The sequence below is a fragment of the Erythrolamprus reginae genome, chromosome 3, assembly GCF_031021105.1.
Source record: "Erythrolamprus reginae isolate rEryReg1 chromosome 3, rEryReg1.hap1, whole genome shotgun sequence".
NCBI classification, from domain to species: domain Eukaryota; kingdom Metazoa; phylum Chordata; class Lepidosauria; order Squamata; family Dipsadidae; genus Erythrolamprus; species Erythrolamprus reginae.
In genome coordinates, this window is record NC_091952.1 from 132,780,197 (window position 1) to 132,804,146 (window position 23,950).

A 23,950-nucleotide genomic window follows, 5' to 3' on the forward strand; every position below is an offset into this window, starting at 1 on the left:
CTAGGCAAAAGAGCTTTGTCAATATATAAGTGCCCTTTGCTCTCTTTGCGACTAGCTGACTGGAGAATACTGAATTCACTTAAGGGAGTAGAACTGATGGTCCTATGTTAGAAAGAAAGTACTACTTTACTAAAAGAAATATCTACACTGGACCTCATGTCAAGCTTGTAATGTTTCACAGATGTAGGTAAACTGGATTACAATTGCAATTTTCTTCTGCATCCAAGAATATTGCTGTATTATTTTGAAGTACAAGGACAGATTATTTTTCCAATGAAACAAGAAAGGCATTTCCAGGGAAGCAAAATAAGCAAATAAAGCTGTATTTCCTCTTTATTGAGAAATATTCAATTTAACAGAAGATGCTTCTGAGTAATTGATTATAGGAAGAAGCAGGCTTTTTGGGAGTTAAGGTGCCATAGACAGAACAAGGTTGCTCTTGTAGAAGACTTTCAGAAGTGTGCCAGGCTTCCTTCCAGACAGAGCAAATAATCTTCCCTCTTCAGACATTTAAGGCATAGTCAGAAACTTGCTAAAAACAGAAGCTCATAGACAAGACAGAAACTATGCATTCTTGGACTATTTGCAGAAAACAGAGATCAAAGTGTATTTGAAACTCATTGGCAAGTGTTACTCATCACGCACACATTATACATGTGCCAAGGGCCCTGCACTGGCTGTCAAGAAGTGCAATGCAAATTACTAGTTTGACCTAGAAAGCTCTATATACCATCATATCTAAGTATCTGCCAGCCCAGCCCGCTAGAATTGGTCTATCTGAGAGAAGGTCTGGTAGCATCAGCCGTCACCTTCTGCAGTCACCTTCTCTTAGGCTCAAGGCTTGCCTCAACTGTTACAATATTCCAGAAATTGGTTAAGATGGAATTATTCAAAACAGCCTTAGGTCCCTAGTATGCTGTCGCTATTATTTATTATTATTGAATCAAATAAATATCATTCTAATGTTTAATTTCTATGCCTATCTTCCTGACTTTTTGAATCCAATTAAGGGTAAAATTAAATTGCAAGATATCAGAATAAGTTCTCCTGCCATGGTGGCAAAGTGCAGTACTGCATGCTACTTCTGCTAACTGCTGGCTGCCTGCAATTTGGCAGTTCAAATCTCATTAGACTCAAGGTTGACTCAGCTTTCCATCCTTCTGAGGTCAGTAAAATGAAGACCCAGACTGTTGGGAGCAATAGGCTGACTCTGTAAACTGCTTAGAAAGGGCTGTAAAGCACTGTGTAGTGGTATATAAGTCTTATTGCTATTGCTATTAAAACCACCAGCCCTCCCATACAGGACTTTTAACAAGATGGGGTCCAATCATACTATCTTGGGGTTTTTTTCTTCATTTGTTTCCAGCTAAAAATTATTTTGAACAACAAAACTGATATTATGGAGACATAAGCTTCAAATTCCAACTTTGCCATGAGATAGCTGGGTCTTGGGCACTCTCTTGCATTCTTTATATAGAATAAACAAGCATATAAAAGAGGAAGTGTCCTACTTTATTGGAATATGGTTAGGATGAAATAAGGCAAATTACAATACATTTTAAAAGCAGAGAGAAATCAGAGAAGAAGAAGAAAAAAATCAATAATCATACAGTCATTAGTAAACACCAGATTTATTTTGAAAAGAAGAAAAGGAGAAAGAAATTCAAAATTGACCTGCCTTGATTCTACCTGATAGAGAAAGAAAGAAAAAAATGAATATCTGGATAGGCTGTCAAGGATTTTATTATACCCTTCCACAACAGTTTTCCAGTAGTCCTTGCCAAGTCTATTTTCTGAGCTGGCATATCTCAAAGAACCAACGAAAATAAAATCAATCAATTTACACATTTATAAAATATTCTCTTGCAAAATTCATTCACAGTTCTGTGTTTGACCAATAGTTCAATGTATACAAGTATACATAAGATGATGATAAAATATCAGATTTCTCATTCCTGGTCTCCCCAGTTGAATTAGGACTACAATCCAGAATTTCCAGCCAAAATTATAACTGATGTCTGGGAATTACAAACCAAATGAAAAGTATCACTTTCTATCCTTCTCTTTTTTATGTTTCATTTAGAGGTGAAAACTCAATTTTGATGTTGATACAAGCATTTTCTGCTGGTTCTGTCAATAAATTCTAATCAACTCTTAAAAAATGAATAATGAAATATGTTAAATATTTGTAGCAGAGCTAATATTTAAATTAAAATATTTTACAAGTATATTGTAGTTGAGATTTCTAATCTTACAGTTTATTATGCCAAATTCATAAAATATCCTGATCAGAGGTAAGAAACCTATATTCCATGGCCAAAAGCATTCTTGTAAAATGTGACTGCTGGCTGTATTAACTCCTGGCTAATATGCCAGCTTTGCTACAATTTCTAGCTTCCTTCAGTAAAATGTTCAGCTTCCAGAAGAAAATTTACAGAACTCTGGAAGTTGAGAATTGTATTAGAAATTCAGAATCCAGCATCTACAGCTCAGTTATTATAGAAATTAATGAAAAGGAAGAAAAGGTTAATCAAACTACTGCTAAAAATAATGAGTATTATATAGTTTCTCAATAAATGGTATGTATAATAGAAGAGAAAGCTATTTTAGTAAATTAATTACAAAGCTTATTAATAAGGTAGCAGTGCATATGGGTTTGTGTTATCACAGTAAGTAACAGAGGAAAGGTATAGCTACAGATAATATTATTAAGAAAATACTATCAGTATCAACTTGCCTACTGTATCAACTTGCCTTGGAGAAGACACAATGTTCACTTTATGTCCAGCTGTCTAATATCCCTGCAATTACCTTAAATAAATCCTTGTATTACATAGTGCTTCCAGCTTCTATCCAATGAGGTATATTACATTTTTGGGACACTTGTAACAACATGCTTCCTTTGACCCAAAATGTTATCTAATTGGTAGGAAACAAGCAAAGTATTGATCAATGGTTGGTTGGAAAAGCATAGAGTTGGGAAATGAACAAATCCCTGGGTCACAGTTTTTGTAGCACATAGGATAGTGAGTTGCCAATCATGATCTTAAAAAAAGATATGAAATAAAGAAAATAATAACTAAATTTTTGCATACTTTGTTAGGTATCAAATAAAACAGACAAAATATCAACTAATCTATTAAAAATATAAAATATGACTGCTGTTTGGAAATGCAAACATTGTCAACTTCTATTTACTTTTTTTACAATGGACTTTACTCAACAGTGATGTCAAAACTGTTCCTAAATAATGTGTGAATTAACATTAAGGTTTGGAATTGTATGTTTCCACTTGCACAGATATAAACAAATGGAGGAAAGGATGAGGGAAAGGTAATTTTTTTCACTAGGAACTGTGATAGTCTTCTATAGTTGTCCAACCACTCTGCCCCCCAAAAATTAGGTAATTAGGACCAATTTTTTATCACCACAATGATGACTGGGCGATGCCACAAAAGTACTATAAATCACTAGAGGAGAAAGACTTTTCCAATGACAGTAAAGCTGTTAAAAGCTTCACAACAATATATACTTGTGTAATTAATGAAATCAGCAACTATAAATTAATGTAGGATAAGATTTGCATTAGATATCTAGCAGTACATCAATGAAAGTGAGAGGAGACAAATTTTAAAAACAGAAATTTACTCATAAAGACTGTAATCTTTGGGAACCTAGAAACCACTAGAGAGTAGCTCAATGCCTTGGTCACTTCTACTTACCTTTGTGGAGAATCTGGATCAAAGCAAGTTTTCCTTACATTAGTTACTCTGGGGTTACAACAGTCTCCATCATCAAAATTGTGGAGCATATTGTTGCACTCCATGTTGCAAACACCATCCCGACGCTCCCAGATATAACAGCGCCCCAGCCAACGGCAGTCACCACCATCATAGCCTGTCAATGGGTGCTTGCACTCGGGATTGCAAAACTCATTGCCAATTTTTCCTGGCTCACAGTTCATTAGAATCACACGGTAGCGGAACAATGAATTGTATACTTTGTGAACTGTAAGTTGCCAAGTGATGTTATAGCGGCCAAAGGCCTCATTCAGCGCTTGGTGCTGATGGGCAATCTGCTCCTCACTCACAGAAGGATGGAGACCATCATCATCATAGATATTGACAACCCGATAGTGCACTACTTTCTCATTCCGTAGTGGCCAATGGCTGTTGTAATGAGATATCAATTCCACATTATCACAGACAGTCTGTCCACAGAGTGGGGGTATAAGCGGAGACAGAACTTGAGGTACCGGGCTATATATCATCTCTACTTGTGGGTAAACTCCATCCTTGAATGTTACCCACTGCTGCTGCAAATCGTTGAACTTTGCACTGAGCAACAAGGAAAGTTCTCTGTCTTCAAACTGTTCCAGGAAAGCTCTCTGAAGTTTCTCTTGGGGCATAGCAATGTTCCACAGGGCTAGCAGAGCCAGGTAGCCTCGGAAGTTGAGTCTGTCTGAGTTGCTGCCTCCCAGGATCAAAGTGCGGCACGAGGCCATGAAGGGACTGTGAAGGTCACCAGACTGCTGGGAACTGCGAGCTACCCGCCTGCCATTGATGTACAAAAGCATCTCCTTCCCATTGTAAGTAGCTGCCACATGAGTCCATGTATGGAGCGGGTAACGGTGGTATGCCAATATAGTGGCAGATTTCTTGATACGGTCTGTACGGAGTGAGAAGAAGAAACGGGCATTCTTTCTTTCAGGATTCTCCTCTGAACGTATGCCCAAAGTCCACCCCTTATCATTGCCAATGTGAGAGCAATTGTCAAATACACCTGAATGGAGAGAACACAGAGAAAAAAAAGGGGGAAAGAATGTAATATAAAGAATGCTAGTAAAAGTATTATATTATCTCCCATCTTAAGCACAGAAGCAGTATAAACTGCATGCATAGCTACAGTAAAATTACATTTAATTTTACATTTACATTTAAACTGATTGGAATATTATTTCCACCCCATCCCAACCACCCCAAGTCTCTTCGAAATTGCAGTTTAATGAAAATGGTTTGTCTAATGGCTTAAATTAAAAGAAGAAGAAGTAGATACTATTTGCATATCACACTGTCACAAGTATTGCATTTAAATTGTTCAGCTTTGCAGCCAGCCTTATTCCTTTGCCAGAGGAGCTATTCAGAGAACTGGTGCTGACTGAGCAAGTAAAACCCCAGAGGAACATTACAGCAAATGGCTCACACTGACAATTCCTGGTCTCAGTCCCATCTGTCTTTCTTATCCCGTGGTTATTCATTCTTCTTCTGGAAAATGAATACTTAATATAATTGCTTGTTGGGACAGAGGGATATACTAGAGAAGATCACTATTCATTCTGTAATTAGCCCACTGTTTTGTGAACATTAAGTACCTGCAAGTTTGGCATAATGTATTACTCTTTAGTGTTAGTAATATTCATTATTACATGCAAGGTAAACAAAAAGTGGGAAATATTAAATTACAATGACACAGAGATTTTTCCAAGTATACAGTCGTTGCAATTAGAAAGAAGCTACTTAAATTAAATGAAGTAACATTTGAAATATTTCAAATGGCTCTTTCACGTAATGAAAATGAATGTGTATAAAATTAAGTTAGAATGATTAAAAGGGAAGAAAATAGAGAATAAAAGGTGGTAGACTCGTGACAAAATTATATTTTGAGGAGGCAGCATTACATTAGCAGCATGTACCTAGAATAAAAGGTTATATGTATATATATATGTAATATTGAAAACAATGAGTTTAGAAGGGACACCATTAATTAAAAGTTGTATGGAAATATGTTGTCAGTTAAATATAAGATGAATTATGAGGGAGAAAGAGGAAGTAGAAAGGGAAGGAAGAAGAGAAGTAGAGGGAAATAGGAAATGGGAGAGAAGGATGTTAGAACCACAATATGTAAAAACAGTTGGGTTTGCAATATATAAACAGCTAACAATGAATGCTTGTTTGTACTGAAGTACTATAGCTTTAAGAGGTAGTGTTGCAAATTGCCATAAGAGGGAGCCAGAAAGCATGATTCTCTCTCTCTGCTCTTCCTGTTCTTTCCACTGATTCACTGTGACTGATGTAGTAAGCTCTGTGTGTTCGATGTTAGTTTGATGTATTTGTAAGCTGTAATATTACAGGCTTGTAATACTATTATTGTATTGAAAGTTATTGATTGATTTGAATGTGAATGGCCAGACTTGAATGTGCTATTTCTAAAGCAAAGCAAAGCAAAGCAAAGACACCATTTTATACACTTTAATGTATTGTATGACTGAATAATTACTCCTATCTCCTGGATATCTGCTGGAATCCCATGTTTTCCTCTGTGCATATCCTTGACTCAAGGGTTCTGCACACTCCTTAACAAAGGAGAAAGAAAGTAGGAGAAGATATATTTTGACATGAGATACTGTAAAATATATTTTATAGTGCTCTTAACGTTTATATTTGTATATAGTCTGTATTTGTTGAATTTGATTCTTCTCTTATTACTTTTTACTTTTATTTATTTTTCTTTGTTTTTGTTTTTTATATTTTTATTTTGTATTTCTGCTTTTTAATGTTGGAAAATTAATAAAAACTATTTTAAAAAAAGAATATATGAAGTAGCCACTGCTCATGGAATCAGTGTAGAATACCTTACCTCAAAGTCTTAACCATCTACCTAATTAATAGAATATAACCTTCTGCTGGCGAAATACATATCAGTTCCACATAATGCCTGCCCTTAACATTCACAGAGATTTTCCAAAGCTCACTTTCAAACTTCTAAATATAGATAAAATGTATTTAGCTGTAATGTTTTAGCTCTATATGTACAACTAAGTGTTTTAGCTATATAGGTAAAGTAAATACATTGTTTTGACCATTATCCACATTTTCATTCAAGATTGGAGCATGGTTGAAGCAATTTTAACACATGCAAAAATAAAACTCCAAAGACATTTTCAAGGTCTACAAAATGTACTAATGAAAAATAGAGGTCAACAGTCTTAAAAATACCTGCATCTTCATTTCCTTATTGCTCAAATATTAACAGGGTAGGGGGGGGGAAAGGGACTATTTTTCAACTTGACTTTCCAATTACTTTCCCAGATCATCTGGAATTCAGTGATGTGGAGGAAAAATCTACAAATGTTAGAGCCAAAACATTTGGTGATTAAAACCTGGCTCTCGCACAGCATATAAGAAGGTGAATGTGAATATCTGAAAAATGACCAATTCTTCTGACATCTGTACTAAATGCAAATTGCAAGATACTACAATCACAATCATTTTCTTCTTCATATGAAATTAAATACTATGGTTCAGAAATAACAAAACGTAACCAGAGAGGGGAGATAAATGTACCACTTAGTATGTTTTGTTTATTCTTAATAGCTTTGAATGCTGAATTCTTGTTTCCATTTCATTTCATGAATCATGAGGTTATGAATATTACATAAAACAGAAGGGTTATAAAGTATTTGACCGCACAACTTGTCAATATATTCCTATAAGAAATTTTATCCTATTTCTGACTATTTCCTAAGATTTTAGTAAAAACATTTCAGATACTTAAAATTTAAGAAGTGTTGCTTAATCAAATTAAAAAAAAATTCTAGTGTTAAATATTCCATGGCAGCAAGCAGTTTCTCCCATGGAAGTTTTCATCAGTTAGCAAAGTCATCAAAATATCTGAAATTTATTAAAATTGCTCCAAAGCAGTGTTTCTCAAAATATGGTCTATGAACCATTGAGTGATGGGTCAAGATCTACTAGGACTAAATGATCTGCCAGAGTCTCTATATATTGTGATTCATTTCCCAGAGAAAATAATGGCAACACAATTACTTTTAATTACGACAGAATAAAATAATTTATTATTAATAATAATTAATTGCAGTACAGCTTTTTTGTCACTGGAGTGAGATGGCATATCAATTTAGTACTATGGTTGGCCACATAGCCAGATGTTTAGATTGGACTTGGCATTTTTATCTGCCTTTTGAGGTCTTCCTAAGGACCAACATCTACATGTTGTTCTTCACTGGTGTTAAAAATATTGTCACAGGATTTAAGCTGTCCGAAGTAAAACCACCTTTTGCAATTGACTGATGGCAATTTCATCAATGCTGATGAATAGTGTTCTAGTTGTACCAAAGGCACCTATTACTATTGGCATTACCTTTGTTTGCTTTTGTCACAATCGTTCTACAGTGGTCCCTTGACTTTCACAGGGGCTACGTTCCAAGACCACCCGCCTGCAAAGTAGACGTGCTCCCTTCCTTCCTTCCTTCCTCCCCCTCCCTCTTCCATTCCTGGTTTCCCCAGAACCCACAGGGGCAACGGGGCGGCAAGCTGGGGGCTTTGCTGCATTGCAGTGGATGGCAATAAGGCTCAGCTTCAAGTTGAGCAAACCAACGCTCCGAGAATTAAATAGGCGTTGATTGCTTACCTGAACACCTCTTCTCAAACACTGAGTGGGTACAGCAGTCATGTGGGTTGTTCACTGTCCAATCTGCATAGGACCAAGCCTTGCCTTTTAAAAGACTGCTGGTTCCACCCCTTCCCAGAATTTGTGAAACCGTAGACTTAGGCTCGAAAGTGGTGGCTCAAAAGTGCTCCACTCTCGTAATTAATAAATTAGATTAGAAAGGTACAACCATAGTCAAAAAAGACATAGGGAGGGAAGTGACTGCTGTACCCGCTCAGCATATGATTAGAGGGATTCAGGTAAGCAATCAACGCTTATTCGCCATATTGACAGAGCGGGCCCAGCAGTTACGTGGGACATATCCAATAGATGTGTCCCCAGGGAGGGATTAGTTGGCTATCATGAGAGATAATATATTGGAGGACTCTTCTGCCGAAGGCAGCATCCACTGAAGCATAAGAGTCAATTTTGTAATGCCATATGAAGGAATTAGGTGAAGTCCATGTGGCCGCCTTGCAGACTTCTTCCAATGGGGCCTGAATGGCCCAGGCCGCTGTTGTGGTTGCACTTCTTGTAGAATGTTGCGTGATTCCTCTTGGTACACTGAGGGAAGCTGACTCATAAACTTTTGGGGTTGCCCCTAGAATCCAACGGCCTAACACGGTTGAGGAGACCTTGGCCCCCAGGGATCTGGGGTGGTAGGCTACGAATAAGGCTTCAGACCTTTGAAAAGTCCTGGTTCATTGAATATAGATCCGCAGTGCTCTAGTGAGATTCAATTCAATTCAATTCAATTTATTAGATTTGTGTGCCGCCCCTCTCCGAAGACTCGGGGCGGCTCACAACAATAATAAAAACAATGTGTGCCATCTGATGGAGAGATGGTGGTTTTGGCTGGAGCAGAAGGAAGGCAATACAATGTCCTGGGATCTGTGGAACATGGAATTGACCTTTGGCAGAAAGGTGGGGTCCAAGTGGAGGACTACTTTGTCCAAGTGCAAAACTCGAGGTAAGTCCCAGGATGGATATCTGTGGACAGTGGGAAGCCTGAGGCCTTTTAACAACTCTTGTATTTCAGGGAAACTACGTAGTGGTTGTCTGCGGGGTCCTGCTAGGACCAAGGATAAGGCTGTTAGATGATGGCGAATGGTGTTGGCTGAGAGGCCTTGATGAAAAGCTCTCATAAGGAAGGTCACAATCCATATATGCATTTATATGGTATGATAAGGGAAAAAATCACTCATATTTTAAAAGACACACATTAAGGAAGTATCTACTAGAGGTTTGGAAAGACATAAAGAAAACCCACTTTTTAAATGTTCCAGAATGGATAGCCCCCTTAGAAGCAATAACACATCCAAAGTCTATAAAAGACACGAAAATATTTTATAGATATAAAGAACTATTAAATGACCAGATGAACCTAAAATCTAGGAATAAATTACAAGAAGAAGGGATAATAATAGACTGGTGGCATTATGCCCAGATTCGATCCAGATACCAGAAGGATAAAACTCTTTACATCTTTAATAGAAGTAAGAATTTGTTAAGTAATTTAATTACCACCAATCCAGTAAAAATGATAGGGAAAATATATAAATTTCTTATCGCTCATAAAAATATAGAGTTGACTTTAAAAGATACTATGATAAGATGGTGCAGAAATATAGGTAAGGAAATAGATATAGATACTTGGGAAAAAGTTTGGATTAATAACTGGAAAATGACCAAGTCAGTTTCATTAAAAGAAAACCAAATTAAAATGTTTTATAGATGGCATCTCCCACCAAACAGGATAGCAAAAATGTTTCCTAAAACATCCCCACTATGTTGGAAATGCAAGAAAGATATAGGAACTTATTACCATCAATGGTGGACATGTGGTAAAGCTAAAATTTATTGGAAGATGATTGAGAACATATTAAAATAAATATTAAAGCATGATATAGATAACACCCCGGAATTTTACTTATTAGGAATTACCAACCAGACTTATAAGAAAGAAACTCTTTATTTAATTATACATATATTAACTGCGGCTAGAATAATATATGCGCAAAACTGGAAGGGGGAGGAAATCCCCAAGAAAGAAGATGTTATAGCTAAAATATTAGATTGCGCCGAAATGGATATGATGACAAGACGATTAAACGATCAAGAAGATACTAAATTTTATGAAACATGGAATAATATATATAAATGGTTAGATAAGAAAAAATAAGAGATATATCTGTTTTTATTTAGATAATAACAATATTAATATTAGTTCAAATGTATTTGTTGATGATCATGATATAATAGTTTATTCACAAGCAACATATTAAGAATTTTGTTTTATGTATGTTTAGTAACCGAGACTTGTTTAAATGTCTGATTAGATGAATATATTACACATAAACAACATATTAAGAATTTTTACTTATACCGTACTAACATTGCATTTAAGATTTGAAAATTTTTTACTAGACTTTTTAACATTTAACAAATGTTTGATTATGTATTCTTTTTTCTATTTGAATGTATACTTTCAAAAAAAGCGGGGAAATACATCCCCACTCTATGTTTAATGTTTGTATGTCTGTATGTCTATTTTATGAAAAATAATTTTAAAAAATTGAAAAAAAAAGGAAGGCCACAATCCTGTGAATGGGAATACACAAAGGGGAGAGACCTTCCTGCGTACACCACTGGTGAAATTTAGACCAGGTATGATCGTAGATCCTGTTGGTAGATATTCTTCTAGATTTTCTTCTAGATTTCCACAGCATCTGGATCATAGCCACGAAGGTCTAGTTTGCACCAGAAAACAGCCAAGCGGTGAGGTGGAACCACTCCGGGTCTGGATGGTGTGAGACCCCCCCTGCTTCAGCATATCCCCCAAAATGGGGAATCGCCAGGGGGCCTGCACAGAGAGCTGCTGGAGGTCTGCAAACCAGGGACGTCGAGGCCAGTGAGGGGCTACCACTATCACCTGGGCCTCCTCGAGGATGATCTTGTGAATGATGTCTGGTAGAACTGATATTGGGCTTATAGCAGACCCTGAGGCCAAGGGGTTCTGAGTGCATCTGTTGCTTCCACTCCCGGGGACAGGAACCTGGAATAGAACTGAGGGAGTTGAGCATTGGCTGCGGTCACAAACAGATCAAGCAAAGGGTGACCAAATTTGAGGCAGATCTGGTGAAATAGATCCGGATGGAAGCTCCACTCTCCTGGGTCCACAGTCGACCGGAGAGCCAGTCCGCCTGAATGTTGAGGACTCCCGAAATGTGGTCTGCCGATAAGGACTGCAGATGTCTCTCTGCCCAGTGCTTCCTGCCTCAGGGCCCTGGACCTGGTGTCCCCCTGTCTGCAGATATGACTCTTTGTGGCCATATTATCTGTTAGGACTAGGATGTGTTGGTTTGAATTTCTTGAGGGCTAATGACACTGCTCTCAGCTCTAGCCAATTGATTGGCCTGGATGACTCCTCCTCTGAACATGTGCCTTGGGGTGATCAGCCCCGGTGCATGGGCTCCCCGGCCCACCAGACTGGCATCCGTGGTGATGGTAAACTGGAATCCTGAATAGGGATCCTTTGTCCAGGGCGGAGGAAGTCCACCATGAGAAGGACCTCAGGACAGTGGGAGGAACTGAGATGGAGCGTGCCGAGTTGTGGCTCCCGATCTCTGGAATGGCAACAGAAGCCATTGGAGCTTCCTGGCATGAAGATGAGCCCATGGAATAATGCCAATGCAAGACACCATCTTTCCCAGTAGGGAAGAAACGGTTGCAATGGAGGACTTCCTTTAGAATCTAATTTGAAAGATAGGTTCTCTGATGCTGATCTTCCTTTCAGTAGAAAGGAAGACCTGAGACTGAATAGAGTCTATGACTGCCCCCAGGAGTTGAAGGGAAGTGAAAGGATGAAGCTGACTTTTTTGATATACCAGTTCTTGCCTGCAGGCAAATGGTATTTTTTGCAGAATTGTTAATGATGATTAGATTAGGTTAAATTAATTACAATATTGTAATATATAATAATAAATAAAGGTATATTTGCAGGATATAAGCTGTTCCAAGTAAAATTACCTTTTGCAACTGATTGATGATGATTAAATATTAAAGGCTTTTAAAATTAACTGGAAGGGATAAAAAAGACAACTATATAATTATAACATTATTTTATTTGAATTCCAATTAACTAAAAGGTTTGTTTGTTTGTTTGTTTGTTTGTTTGTTTATCAAATTTATTTGCCGCTCATCTCACAGTTCAAGTGACTCTGAGGTAAACATATAATGATAAATTTGAGAAATATTAAGATTGCATAAACTTTATATCATAGTCTCACTGAATTTTGTTTAGTCTAAATGTCTCTTTAAAGATCAGAGACATCATGCTAAGCATAAGAACATAATTTCTCCCTTCCTCATTACATGAACATTGGCATACACAGTAAATTAAAAATATAAGAATGTCTATCATGCATCCTTTTCTCAATATTATTGGAAAAAAATATTTGTTGGACCAAAGACTCCAGGAACAGAGACACATTTCCTTTTCTAGATAATTTACATCATAATATTTAACTGGAGGAATATATTAAATGATTGATTGATTGATTGATTGATTGATTGATTGATTGATTCAATATAGCCACTCAGGTAGAAAACAAATAAAAAATCAAACAATCAAAATTAATAATATTAAAGTGGCAAAAAAGGAAGAAGGACTGACACCCCCCGAAAACTCTCAAGATTAATTCTGTACTGTTTGTACAAATGCATCTTCATTGACTGTCATTGAACAAAAACATGAAATGATAGTACAGTAGTAACTTTTTGTTGTTTCTTCCTGATTATTTCATTATCTTGTCCAAGTACACAAATATTTGAGTGGAGATATACTTTATCTTGCTACAAATTCCTGCTTTGAAAACCCAGAGAATCTGCTTTGGAAAATATCAGAATGCTTTTAGGGTCTTGTCTCAGAAGCCAGGCCAGCAAGTGGGAAGATGGCCAGGAATGTGTCTGAAGATGGGATCAGAGAGTTCTACTCCAAGCAACAGCTTTTTAAAATTGTAATATATAACTTTAATGAGCAAAGAGTTCCCATGATCAGACAAGCCAGCAAGTGGGAGGTCAGCAAAGGAACAGGTAAACAGGAAGTAGAAACAGAAAAAGCAAGAGATAGGATTTGGATGCAAAAATACCTGGTACAAGTCTAACTCAACCATCTCTCATTTTGCAAAAGATGTCACAGAAAGACAACTTCTTACATCTCCAGCCAACCTTATGTAAAGACTTGGCCCCAAATCCATAAAAACTAGTGGGATTGCTACTGAAGCCAACTCAAGAAAAAAAACCACCAATCCTAAATTGGATTATTAAAACCCAATTGGTATTTATGGGGGAAAAAGAAGAGATACTAATATAAAACCGAGGCTTAATTTGTTAGCAAAGATTGCTCAAGAAAAATTACCATCTCCCTACAAGTTCCTCCCAAGAAGCCAGAAATTCTTGAATTTTAATAATACTTTCTCTCATAATTAAATTTCACCCATTTCTACATTTCCCCCTTTCATTTCTTCCATATTATCATCTTTTCAGCCCCTTTCCCCACATTTCTCTGTCACATACTTGTCAAGTTAATGTTAGGAGAACATAATACAGTACTGTACTAGTAACTCATTTTCCCCCTTCTTCTACCAATTGACCTGAGCATTCAGGGTGAGAATTAAATAGGCTGTTCTCATTGCCCAACAGAGAAATCTGTCAGTCCGTCTGTCTGTCCGTCCATCCATCCATCCATCCATCCATCCATCCATCCATCCATCTATCTATCTATCTATCTATCTATCTATCTATCTATCTATCTATCTATCTATCTCCCACCTTTAGTGCATTTATAAATAAATCAGGGAGATGAACATATTCAACATATCCTTCCTCCTATTTTCCCCACAACAACAACCCTATGGAGTATGTTTGCCTGAAAATGATTGGTTCAAAGTCACCCAGCTTGCTTTCACGCAGGGACTTGAACTCATGGTATCCTGTAGCCTGGTGTGAAATGACAGAAGAAAGTTCCTGTTCTTTCAGGACCTTAATGTAATAGTTTTTGCCTTCATAGTGGTAAAGATAAAGAATAACAAGATTTTATGTTTTAGACTTTAGCTTCCTTTCCTTTGCAAAGTCTGAAGTCTCTGGTTAATTCCTAGATATAGTTAATTCCTAGATATAGTACAACTCTCCATTTTTGAACAGGAAGTGTCTTTATATTGTTAAATACATGTCCTTTAAAATATATATATATATATATCCTTAAGAAAAATAGCTTCCAGGAAAATGAGATGTTGCTCTGTTCTAAACTGGAAAAGACTTCTTTCCACGTATTTAAATCTTCAAGCCCTACACCATGAAAGGTTATTTTGCAAACTACAGACTCTTTTCATTCTCTTACTGCTTCTTCCCACCCGTTTTCCCCTATTCGTGTTACTGTTTTTCTATTGTTGCATCTATCAATTCTGGTGCCTCCTCCACCTGTTTTCAAAGATGGTAGCAATTACTTTTGCAGATGAAAGGAGGAATGAGAAATCTGGCCCATGACATAAGATTCAGCAGTTAGTTCATGCCTCAGATATGAATAATTTATGCTCACAATTTCAAGCAAGCCAAAAATCTCTCCTCCTGTATTCCTTAGCCTCTTTCAAAAAGAAAAATAATGAAACATACAAAACCATGTGGTTTGAATTATTGTTACTGGTCCTGTTCTCTTTATTAAACCTTCAATTAGAAATGAGCTGAACTGAAACATGAAAATGCTTCAAGCGTTTTATTATTCCTCCTTGTTTTGATCTTACCCATTTCTACATTAAATGACAGGATATACTTAGGATGCCCATAAACCAAAGGTAGCAAGATGCTGAAGAGTTAATGCTTTTGACAGGATTTGCTTGCCATCTTCTGCATACCTACTAAAGATGTAGGAAATCATCTTTATTTGCATATGCCTTATATTTGTCATGCTCAGTGCTTGGGTTGCTTCAAGCCTTTCCAGTAATACAATGTTTGCAATATTTAAAGCTATGGGACCACATAGATTAACCTCAAAACAATGGTTCTTGTCATCTTTCACCAGAACAGAAGATATAGACCTTTAGGATCCAGCAGATCTATGACAGTTGTCTCCTTTGATTGGTTCCAGGGGCAGTAATCTTGCTGCATGCAGATTACTGGGATTTTTCTATGGCTTCTGGAGTTCTGTGGATCTTAGCCTGATGCAGGAAAGTTATTTTCACAATGATCATCTCATAAAAAATATTAGTTTTTAATTATTACTTTCCTCTAAGATGTGGATTCTTTTTTCACAAGACTTGACACTGGATAAAACAAATTCTAATTTAGAAAAGTAAAAGGGAAATTTCACCTGCATGTATCCATTCTGGAATATACTCTGTTAATGTATAATTAATTAAAATGTTTTTCATATTTTGATAAGAAAATATTTGTGCTGTATATACACATATTATTTACAATTATTTTGTTATTGAATTGCCAAACTGAAATTATGTAAATGCTGCAATTCAATCAAAAATGATATTCATATGTGATACCTCTTTTAAAGTTCTGTATTCTCCAGAACCTGCAGCATACAACCACCTTAATGGATTTTGTTATTAGATAACAACAATTTGCCTTGGTATTAATATTTATTATCTTTCCAATATTTTTCCAACTTCTCTCTCTACTTCTCTCTCAACAACCTTTGATGCTATTCAAAAAAAACCAAAACTTTGAGATAGCAGACAAAGATCTGAAATTGTCTCTCCTAGACTTTACTTCATTCTGTTATTAATTCTAGATGCTGTACAGTCCATTAAAAGAATATAATATTTTTTTTAAAAATGCCTTGATTCTAACAATCTATGGAGATTCTTGGCCATCTGGTCTGTCAGAATAAAAACCCAAAGATACTTTTTCATAAGGAAACTGGACTTTCTTTGTTTTTCCTTAAAGATGTTTGGCTTCTCATCTTCTGAACAACTGAAGAAGTTTCTTGGATAAGAAGCGGAATGTCTTCAAGGAAAAACAAGGGAAGTTCAGTTGTCTTTTGAAAAAGCACCATTGGGACTTGATTCTAACAGACCAAAAGTCTGAATGAACAAAATAATTTTACCAAGATTCTAAGGATATGCATTGCAAGACTGGAATGGCACTGCATCAACACAAATAGTAAATCTCAATGTTGAGGGAGGACCAGGACAGATTGGTGAAAAATGTATCTTTAGAACAAAAAACAACAAGAAGAAAACTAATGGACCAATCTTTACCAGGTTTACTCTGTCTGACAAAGGAACATACTGTTGTTGAAAATTTAAGATTTTCAGAATTAGGTTTGGGCAGACTTTTGTCCATGATTTTGCCTGTTTATTTTTCATTCAGCATCTGCTAGAAACATTCTTGTTCAATTTTATTATCATTTAGATTTTCTTCAGGAAAAAAAAGTTTCACCATAAAATATTATTGCCCAAGTGATCTGTTATGCAAAGGTATCCTCCTTTAGCATTCAGATCCCAAGCTGTATGTATACTGTAGCCCTTTCAGAATTGACAGAAATTGCATGAATTTGGGTATATAAATCAAATTTCAAGCAACAATTTTCTGTGCCAACTGAAATTTTCATGTTTTCTGCAAGGTCAATGCTGTATATAAGGCATTCTAGTAGTCAGAAATATAGGCTGAAGAAGTTTATGAAAGCTAAATATTTCGATGAAAAGTTTTCTACTTCAAACACATTTGACAGGTTCAGAGTTGTATAATATTTCCTGTTGAGGTGAATATTCTAAAAATTTTGAGAAGTTAAATCTCTACTGTTTAATAATTTTCCAGAATCCGGGTAAATCCGGAGACCATTTTCAAACCCTACACAATAGATTGGTTTTAATTTTGGTTCTCATCAGTGTAGCCCAGAGATGAGGACACTGAGTTGAATATGCTAATCTGAATCATACTATTAGCATAGGAAGTCCTTCCAATTCAAACATTTTTTGGAAAGTAGATATCTACAGTAGTAGCCAGCATATGCTCAGAGTATGAATCATCATGGCAAATTATCCTGTCCATAAGTGGTAAAATCTGGCCGTCTCTCTAAAGCTGTCAGAAAGTCATGAGAGACATTAGTCTTCCAAAACCCCTTAAGGTGAATGTAGCACCCTCTGAAACAGGAGAAATGCTAGCAAGACAGCTATTCACTTTTCATCCATCTTAAAAAGTCCTGTTCTGTCCAATCCTTATTCAACCCAATACCTCCAGCTAATCTCCATTTCAAAATTCACCTTTCAGATGGTAAGAAAAAAATAAGAGCCACATGTCATCAGACTATTAATGGCACTTAATTTAAATCATCAAACACTACAGACATTTCTCCTTGCCTCATTCATCAAGCGGCTACACTGCCTTCTCACTGTGGTAAGGCTGGATCGCATCCAGGGAATGCAGCCAAAGGAGACTATCCAGAAAGTGTTGGAGGAACCGAGAAAATAAAAGGCCAATCATTATCTGGGCTGACTTGAATACATTTAGAGCAGTGGTTTCCAATGTGCCCCACAGGAGGGCAATTTGATTTTTAATGGGGGCAATTGGAACCACATTTAAACCAACCTTGTTTAATGGCCTTTTAGGCTTCCTCCACGTGAGTAGGAGTTCACTTTTTTGAATAGTAAGAATTATAGGTCACCAGGGGTGTGCGTGTCAGGATTTTAGAGATGCTTAGGTGGGGCATGGCCAAAAAAAGGTTGGGAACCACTGATTTAGAGTCTCCAGAACAGTTATTATATGTATAGTCCCTCCTCCCTGCCTCCTTCTCAACCTAATCAAGAAATACTGTAGATATCCTGACATATACAGATAAACTCAAAAAATTAGAATATCGTGCAAAAGTTCATTTATTTCAGTAATGCAACTTAAAAGGTGAAACATAATATATGAGAGAAAGAGACTCATAGCATACATGTACAATTCTTGTTTTATTGATCGCATGTAATATTCTAATTTTCTGAGATGGTGGATTTGGGGTTTCATGGACTGTATCCCATAATCATCACAATTATGACAAATCACAGCTTGAACTATCTTGCCTTACATGTAATGAGTCTCTCTCATATATTACGTTTCACCTTTTAAATTGCACTACTGAAATAAATGAACTTTTAATGATAGTCTAATTTTTGGAGTTTCACCTGTATATTGTATACATTTTTCCTGATTTTATGTATTTTATACATTTGCAAAATATGACTTTTCTGTAAATAAATTTCCCTAATATAAAAGCATGTGCTTTATTTTATTCCCAAAATATCACCATAAAGACATGAAATGCACAAAGGTGAATATAGTTGCATCATAATTAAATCTGTAAAGTGCAAATTATATCAATTTATAGTCAAAGTTTTTCCCTCCCCCATTCCCTATCCCTATCAGACAATAGTTAGTCTTCAACTCACAATCACAATTGAGCCCAAAATTTATGTTGCTAAGTGAGAAATTTGTCAAGAGGGTTTTGCTCCATTTGTTAAGGGAATTATAGCAGTTCTTAAATCAGTAATACGGGTGTTGAATTAGTCTGGTTCTCCCATTGAATCGACTTGTCAGGTCACAAAAAAGGGTCACATGACTCTGGGACATGGCAACTGTCATAAATGTCAGTCTGTTATCAAGCATCCAAATATAAATCACGTGAACATGGGGTTCTGCAACGAAAAATGGCCATAAATCACTTTTTCAGTGCTGTTGTACCTTCAAATGATCACTGTGAACCATTGTAAGTTGAGGATCATCTGTATTCAGGGATCTGAGTTCTGTACCCTACCACAAAAAGTGAATGGCAAATTTCTGTCCCAAACTTCTTCTCAGCATGCTAGCTTCTGTTTCTAGGAATTATTTGCTGTTAGAAACTGTTTTCCATTATGTAATCTGCTGGCATAAATCATACAGTATGCTATTTTTCCATTAACCTGTTCTATCTGTTGAGTCTAGTTTTAAACACCTTAATTTTGCCCATATGTTATGGAGTCTACGGAGAGGGGCGGCATACAAATCTAATAAATAAATATACCATTATCTTGTCAGTTATCCCAAATCAGCAAGAATGTTGCCTTCAAATATATATTTTTATTCCTAACACTAATGGCAGTCCATTAGACTTTAGCCAATGTTGTGTGATTTTATGAATAAAACAAATTTGCTTATGATCCACTAAGCTACTATGATATAAATCATTATTCTTTTAATTATTTAGTTTAAAAATTAGTGATTCCTAGTAATCAATAAAATGTGTTCTAGATATATACAGACTGACTAATAATATGTTTTTGATTTCTGCTCCTTACAATCCTAGGCTGACTACCCTATTGTTTTCTGCATTCATCATTCTACCTTAATTGGAAATGGGGATATTTTTCTGGTTCTATTTCTCTAGATTAATGTTCATATTGTAATTTCTAAATTATTATAGATAGAGGTCCTTTTATAATTCTACAATTAACTCCTCTGATCTTTAAAACCAGAGCTTTTTTTAAAATAAAAAATAAAATAAAAGTGCTCTAAAGCAGAGGTCCCCAACCGCCGGTCCGCGGACCGGCACCAGGCCGTTGGGGGTTTTCAGCCGGTCCGCGGCGCCAGGGCCCCCTCGGCCTTTCCGCACCACCAGCGGCGCTCCCCCCGCCAGCCAGCCAAGCCCCGCGCCCGCCGGAACCGGCTCCTCGCTCTCCCCCCGCCGCCCGCCGCGTTTGCAGGAGGTGGGGGAGGGTCGGGCGGCCCCCCAAGGCCAGGAGGGACGCCGCTGCCCCCTCCCTTCCCTCTCTCCGCCCGCCGCTGCGCCTCCTTGACGCCGAGAGGAAATGCCCGGCAAAGGCTTTTCTCAGCGGAGGTCTTCAATGTCGGGGGCGCACGGGCGGTTGCACGCGCTCCCTATCTCCCTGCTAGCCCACTCGGAGTATTCAAAATAAGAAAAACCTTTGCCGGCGAAGGCTTTTCTTATTTTGAATATTCCGAGTGGGCTAGCAGGGAGATAGGGAGCGCGTGCAACCGCCTGTGCGCCCCCGACATTGAATATCACCTTCGCCGGCCCCACCTCTCCTGCAAACCCCCTTGCTGAGAGCCCGGGGCGAAAGTGCTCTCGCAAAGGTGAGGCGGGCAGGGCGTGCGCGCGTCACCGCTGAGAAGAACGGAGAACGAGAGTGAGTGATAGCAACAGACAGCAAGATAGAGAGAAAGTGAGAAAGAGAGAGTGAGAGAAAGGGGGGAGAAAGAGATAGCAAGAGAGAGAACAAGAGAGAGAAAGAGCGTGAGAAAGAAAACAAGAAAGAGTGAGAGAGAGAGAAAGCAAAAGAGACAGAAAGAAAACAAGAGAGAGAAAATGAGAAGAAGAGAGAGAAAGAGGGGGAGAGAGAGAGAAAGAGAGGGAGAGGGAGAAAGAGAGAGGGAGAGGGGGGAGAGATAGCAAGAGAGGGAGAGAGAGAAAGAGAGAGGGAAAGGGGGGAGAGATAGAAAGAGAGGGAGAGAGAGAAAGAGAGAGGGAAAGGGGAGAGAGGGGGGAGAGAAAGAGAGAGGGAGAGAGAGAGGAGATAAAGGAAGAGGAGAGAGAGAAAGGAAGAGAAAGAAAGAAAGAGGGATAGAAAGAGAGAGAGAGTGAGAGATGCTCAGTGAGCCTTTCTTTGAAGTTGCCTTTCTTTCTTTCTTTCTTTCTTTCTTTCTTTCTCTTTCTTTCTTTCTTTCTTGCTCTTTTTCTTTCTCTCTTTTACCTTCCCTTCCTCTATTTCTTCTTTTCTTTCTCCTTCCTACCTTCTTCCCTTACTCTCCCCTTTCATAAGTTTCCTTGCTTCCTTCCTCTGTTCCTGTCCCTTCCCTCCTTCTTTCTTTCTTTCCTTCCTTCCTTTCCTCCCTCCATTTCTTGCTTTCCTTTTCCTTCCTCCCTTCTTTCCTCCCTCATTCCCTTCTTTCACTCCTTCCTCTCTTACTCTCCCCTTTCACACCTTTCCTTGCTTCCTTTGCACCCTTCTTCTGTTCCTGTCCCTTCCCTCTTTCCTTCCTTCCTTCCCACCCTCCGTCCATTCATTCACCCATTCCTCTCTTGATCGCCCCTTTTACGGCGCCGCTGACAGCTAGCTCCCCCCCCCCCACCGGGCCATGGAAAACTGGTCTAGCTTAAAGCCGGTCCCTGGTGCAAAAAAGGTTGGGGACCTCTGCTCTAAAGCTATCTTGGCAAAAGACAAATTTTTGTATTATTTGATATTCTTGTCCCAATTGAACATAACTGTTCTTGGGGTGAAGATAAGGCAACCCAGATATTGAGTAATTAAATTTTTCACTTTAATAAAATATCAACCTCAGCATATACAAATATAAATGAGTCGAGGTGGCGCAGTGGGTAGTGTGCAGTACTGCAGGCCACTAACACTGAGGGCTAGATCTGCAGGTCAGCAGTTCAAATCTCATCACTGGCTCAAGGTTGACTCAGCTTTCCAGCCTTCCGAGGTGGGTAAAATGAGGACCCGGATTGTGGGGGCAATAGGCTGGTTCTGTTAAAAAGTGCTGTTGCTAATACAGTATGTTGTAAGCCGCCCTGAGTCTAAGGAGAAGGGCGGTATTAAAAAATTGAATGATTGAATGAATGAATGAATGAATGAATGAATGAATGAGTGAATGAATAAATAAATACATAAATAAATACATAAATAAATAAATAAAATAAGTTATTTTACTTGTCTCAGTACCTCTCAAGAGCCTTAATTCTTTTTAGATCTGATATTTTCCTTAAAAATTCCAATTAATCTATTATCTTGAGTTATATATTATTATTATTATTATTATTATTATTATTATTATTGTTATTATTATTATATTATTTTAAAATATTATCAGAGAACCTATGTGTATCTCTAATTTTAAATTCTTATGCACAAGTTTTTGAATTCTTCTCTTCTTCATTAATTCTAGCTATGGAATCTCAGTAAACTTTTTAAGTTTTCTGAAAATCCAACTTACACAACTTACTGTTGACCTCACCTGATTCCTTAGAGGTCAGTAAGGGGCGTGCATAAGTGCACCCTGTCCTAATGTTTCCCTCTTATTAGTACCTATATCATGTCTATAAACAGTATTATATCTATGTATACTACCAATACCTACTAGATAGATAGATAGATGGATGGATGGATGGATGGATGGATGGACGGACGGACGGACGGACGGACAAACAAACAAACAAAATAGACTCAACTCTGATAATCCTTCCCATTATAAATACCATGATGATGTCTCTGTTCCTCAAGTTTCTTTGTAATTCCAATTCATCAAATATATTCACCTATTAATCAAAATTCATCTTCTTCCAAATTCAGAAAATTGGGGTCGTCAACAAAGCAAAATGAAGGAAAAACAATAATTAATGTTGCAGTAGATGTCATAAATACTGGAATCCTTCATTGCCAGCAAGATTTGCTTTTGTTGTCATATTATCACTTGTTTCAAAAACCTTTTATTGTGTTTTCCAGAAATACAGCACTAGGTTCATATTCCCAATCTTCAAGTGGATTTCCATTTTCACTTTGATGATTTTGATGCATAATAGCATACGGTATTTGTGTGCATATTACATGAAAAAAAATCAATTTAATTCAGTTACATACAATCTGTAGCCAAGGAAACTATGTGACCTTCTGGGAGCAGTCCTCTTATCTGCTTCAAAACCTGTTAAGTAATTGCATTAAAGGTAAAGGTTCCCCTGCACCTGAGTTCTAGTTATTTCTGGCTCTAATTGCATTATCTCAGCGTAATTGATTTCATGCAATTTAATATGATTTAAAGAAATTTAAATTCTATTAAAGTTAGCTTTTGTCCATATTTTACATATTGCTTTTTTGTAATATGCCTCTATAAACACCTGACTAAAACACTGTAGCCTTCAATTTTAAAAAAACCAGCACATATTTTTAAAATTTTAATAGCAGAGGTTCATGTTTGTTATTTATTTAATGGCTCTGCTTTGTTCTTATTAGAGAATTTTAATCTGGGTTATATGTTGATTTAACATTTTTAGCTGTTTATGTATCTTTTTCAGTTTTTGGCACTGCCCAAATCCACTGAAAGTGGGTGGCCAATAAAATTACACAATAAAATTACACAAAAATAATATTTTTTTATTCTCACGACACTAGGATTTCAACTTTATTAATGCTCTCCTGCATTGTTGTAAGCCGCCCTGAGTCCATAAGGAGAAGGGCGGCCTATAAATTTAATAAACAAACAAATAAACAAACAAACAAATATAGTAAACCTCAAAAACTGATTTCATCACTACTTTTATCTTCAAATGCTTATGTTCTATCTCCATTGTTTTTACTTACTTGTCTTTAATGTAGCAAACCAAATAAATTTATACATACTTAGAAGCATCAAATAGTGCAATCTACATGATATATAGAGAGCCACTTTGGTGAGGTGATCAGGCTAGAACCCAGGAGACCATGAATTCTGCCGTAGACACAAAGCCAGCTGGGTGACT

General features: G+C 37.1%; 1 protein-coding gene across 1 annotated transcript in view; it reads right to left on the reverse strand.

Annotated features, from left to right (window-relative positions):
• Positions 1–23,950, reverse strand: part of PAPPA2 (pappalysin 2) — a 178,167-nt gene that overhangs the window by 148,817 nt on the left and 5,400 nt on the right. Inside the window, exon 2 of the mRNA XM_070746692.1 lies at positions 3,723–4,782. Within this exon, the coding sequence (XP_070602793.1) occupies positions 3,723–4,782 (1,060 nt within the window). The remainder of the gene's footprint in view (positions 1–3,722; positions 4,783–23,950) is intronic.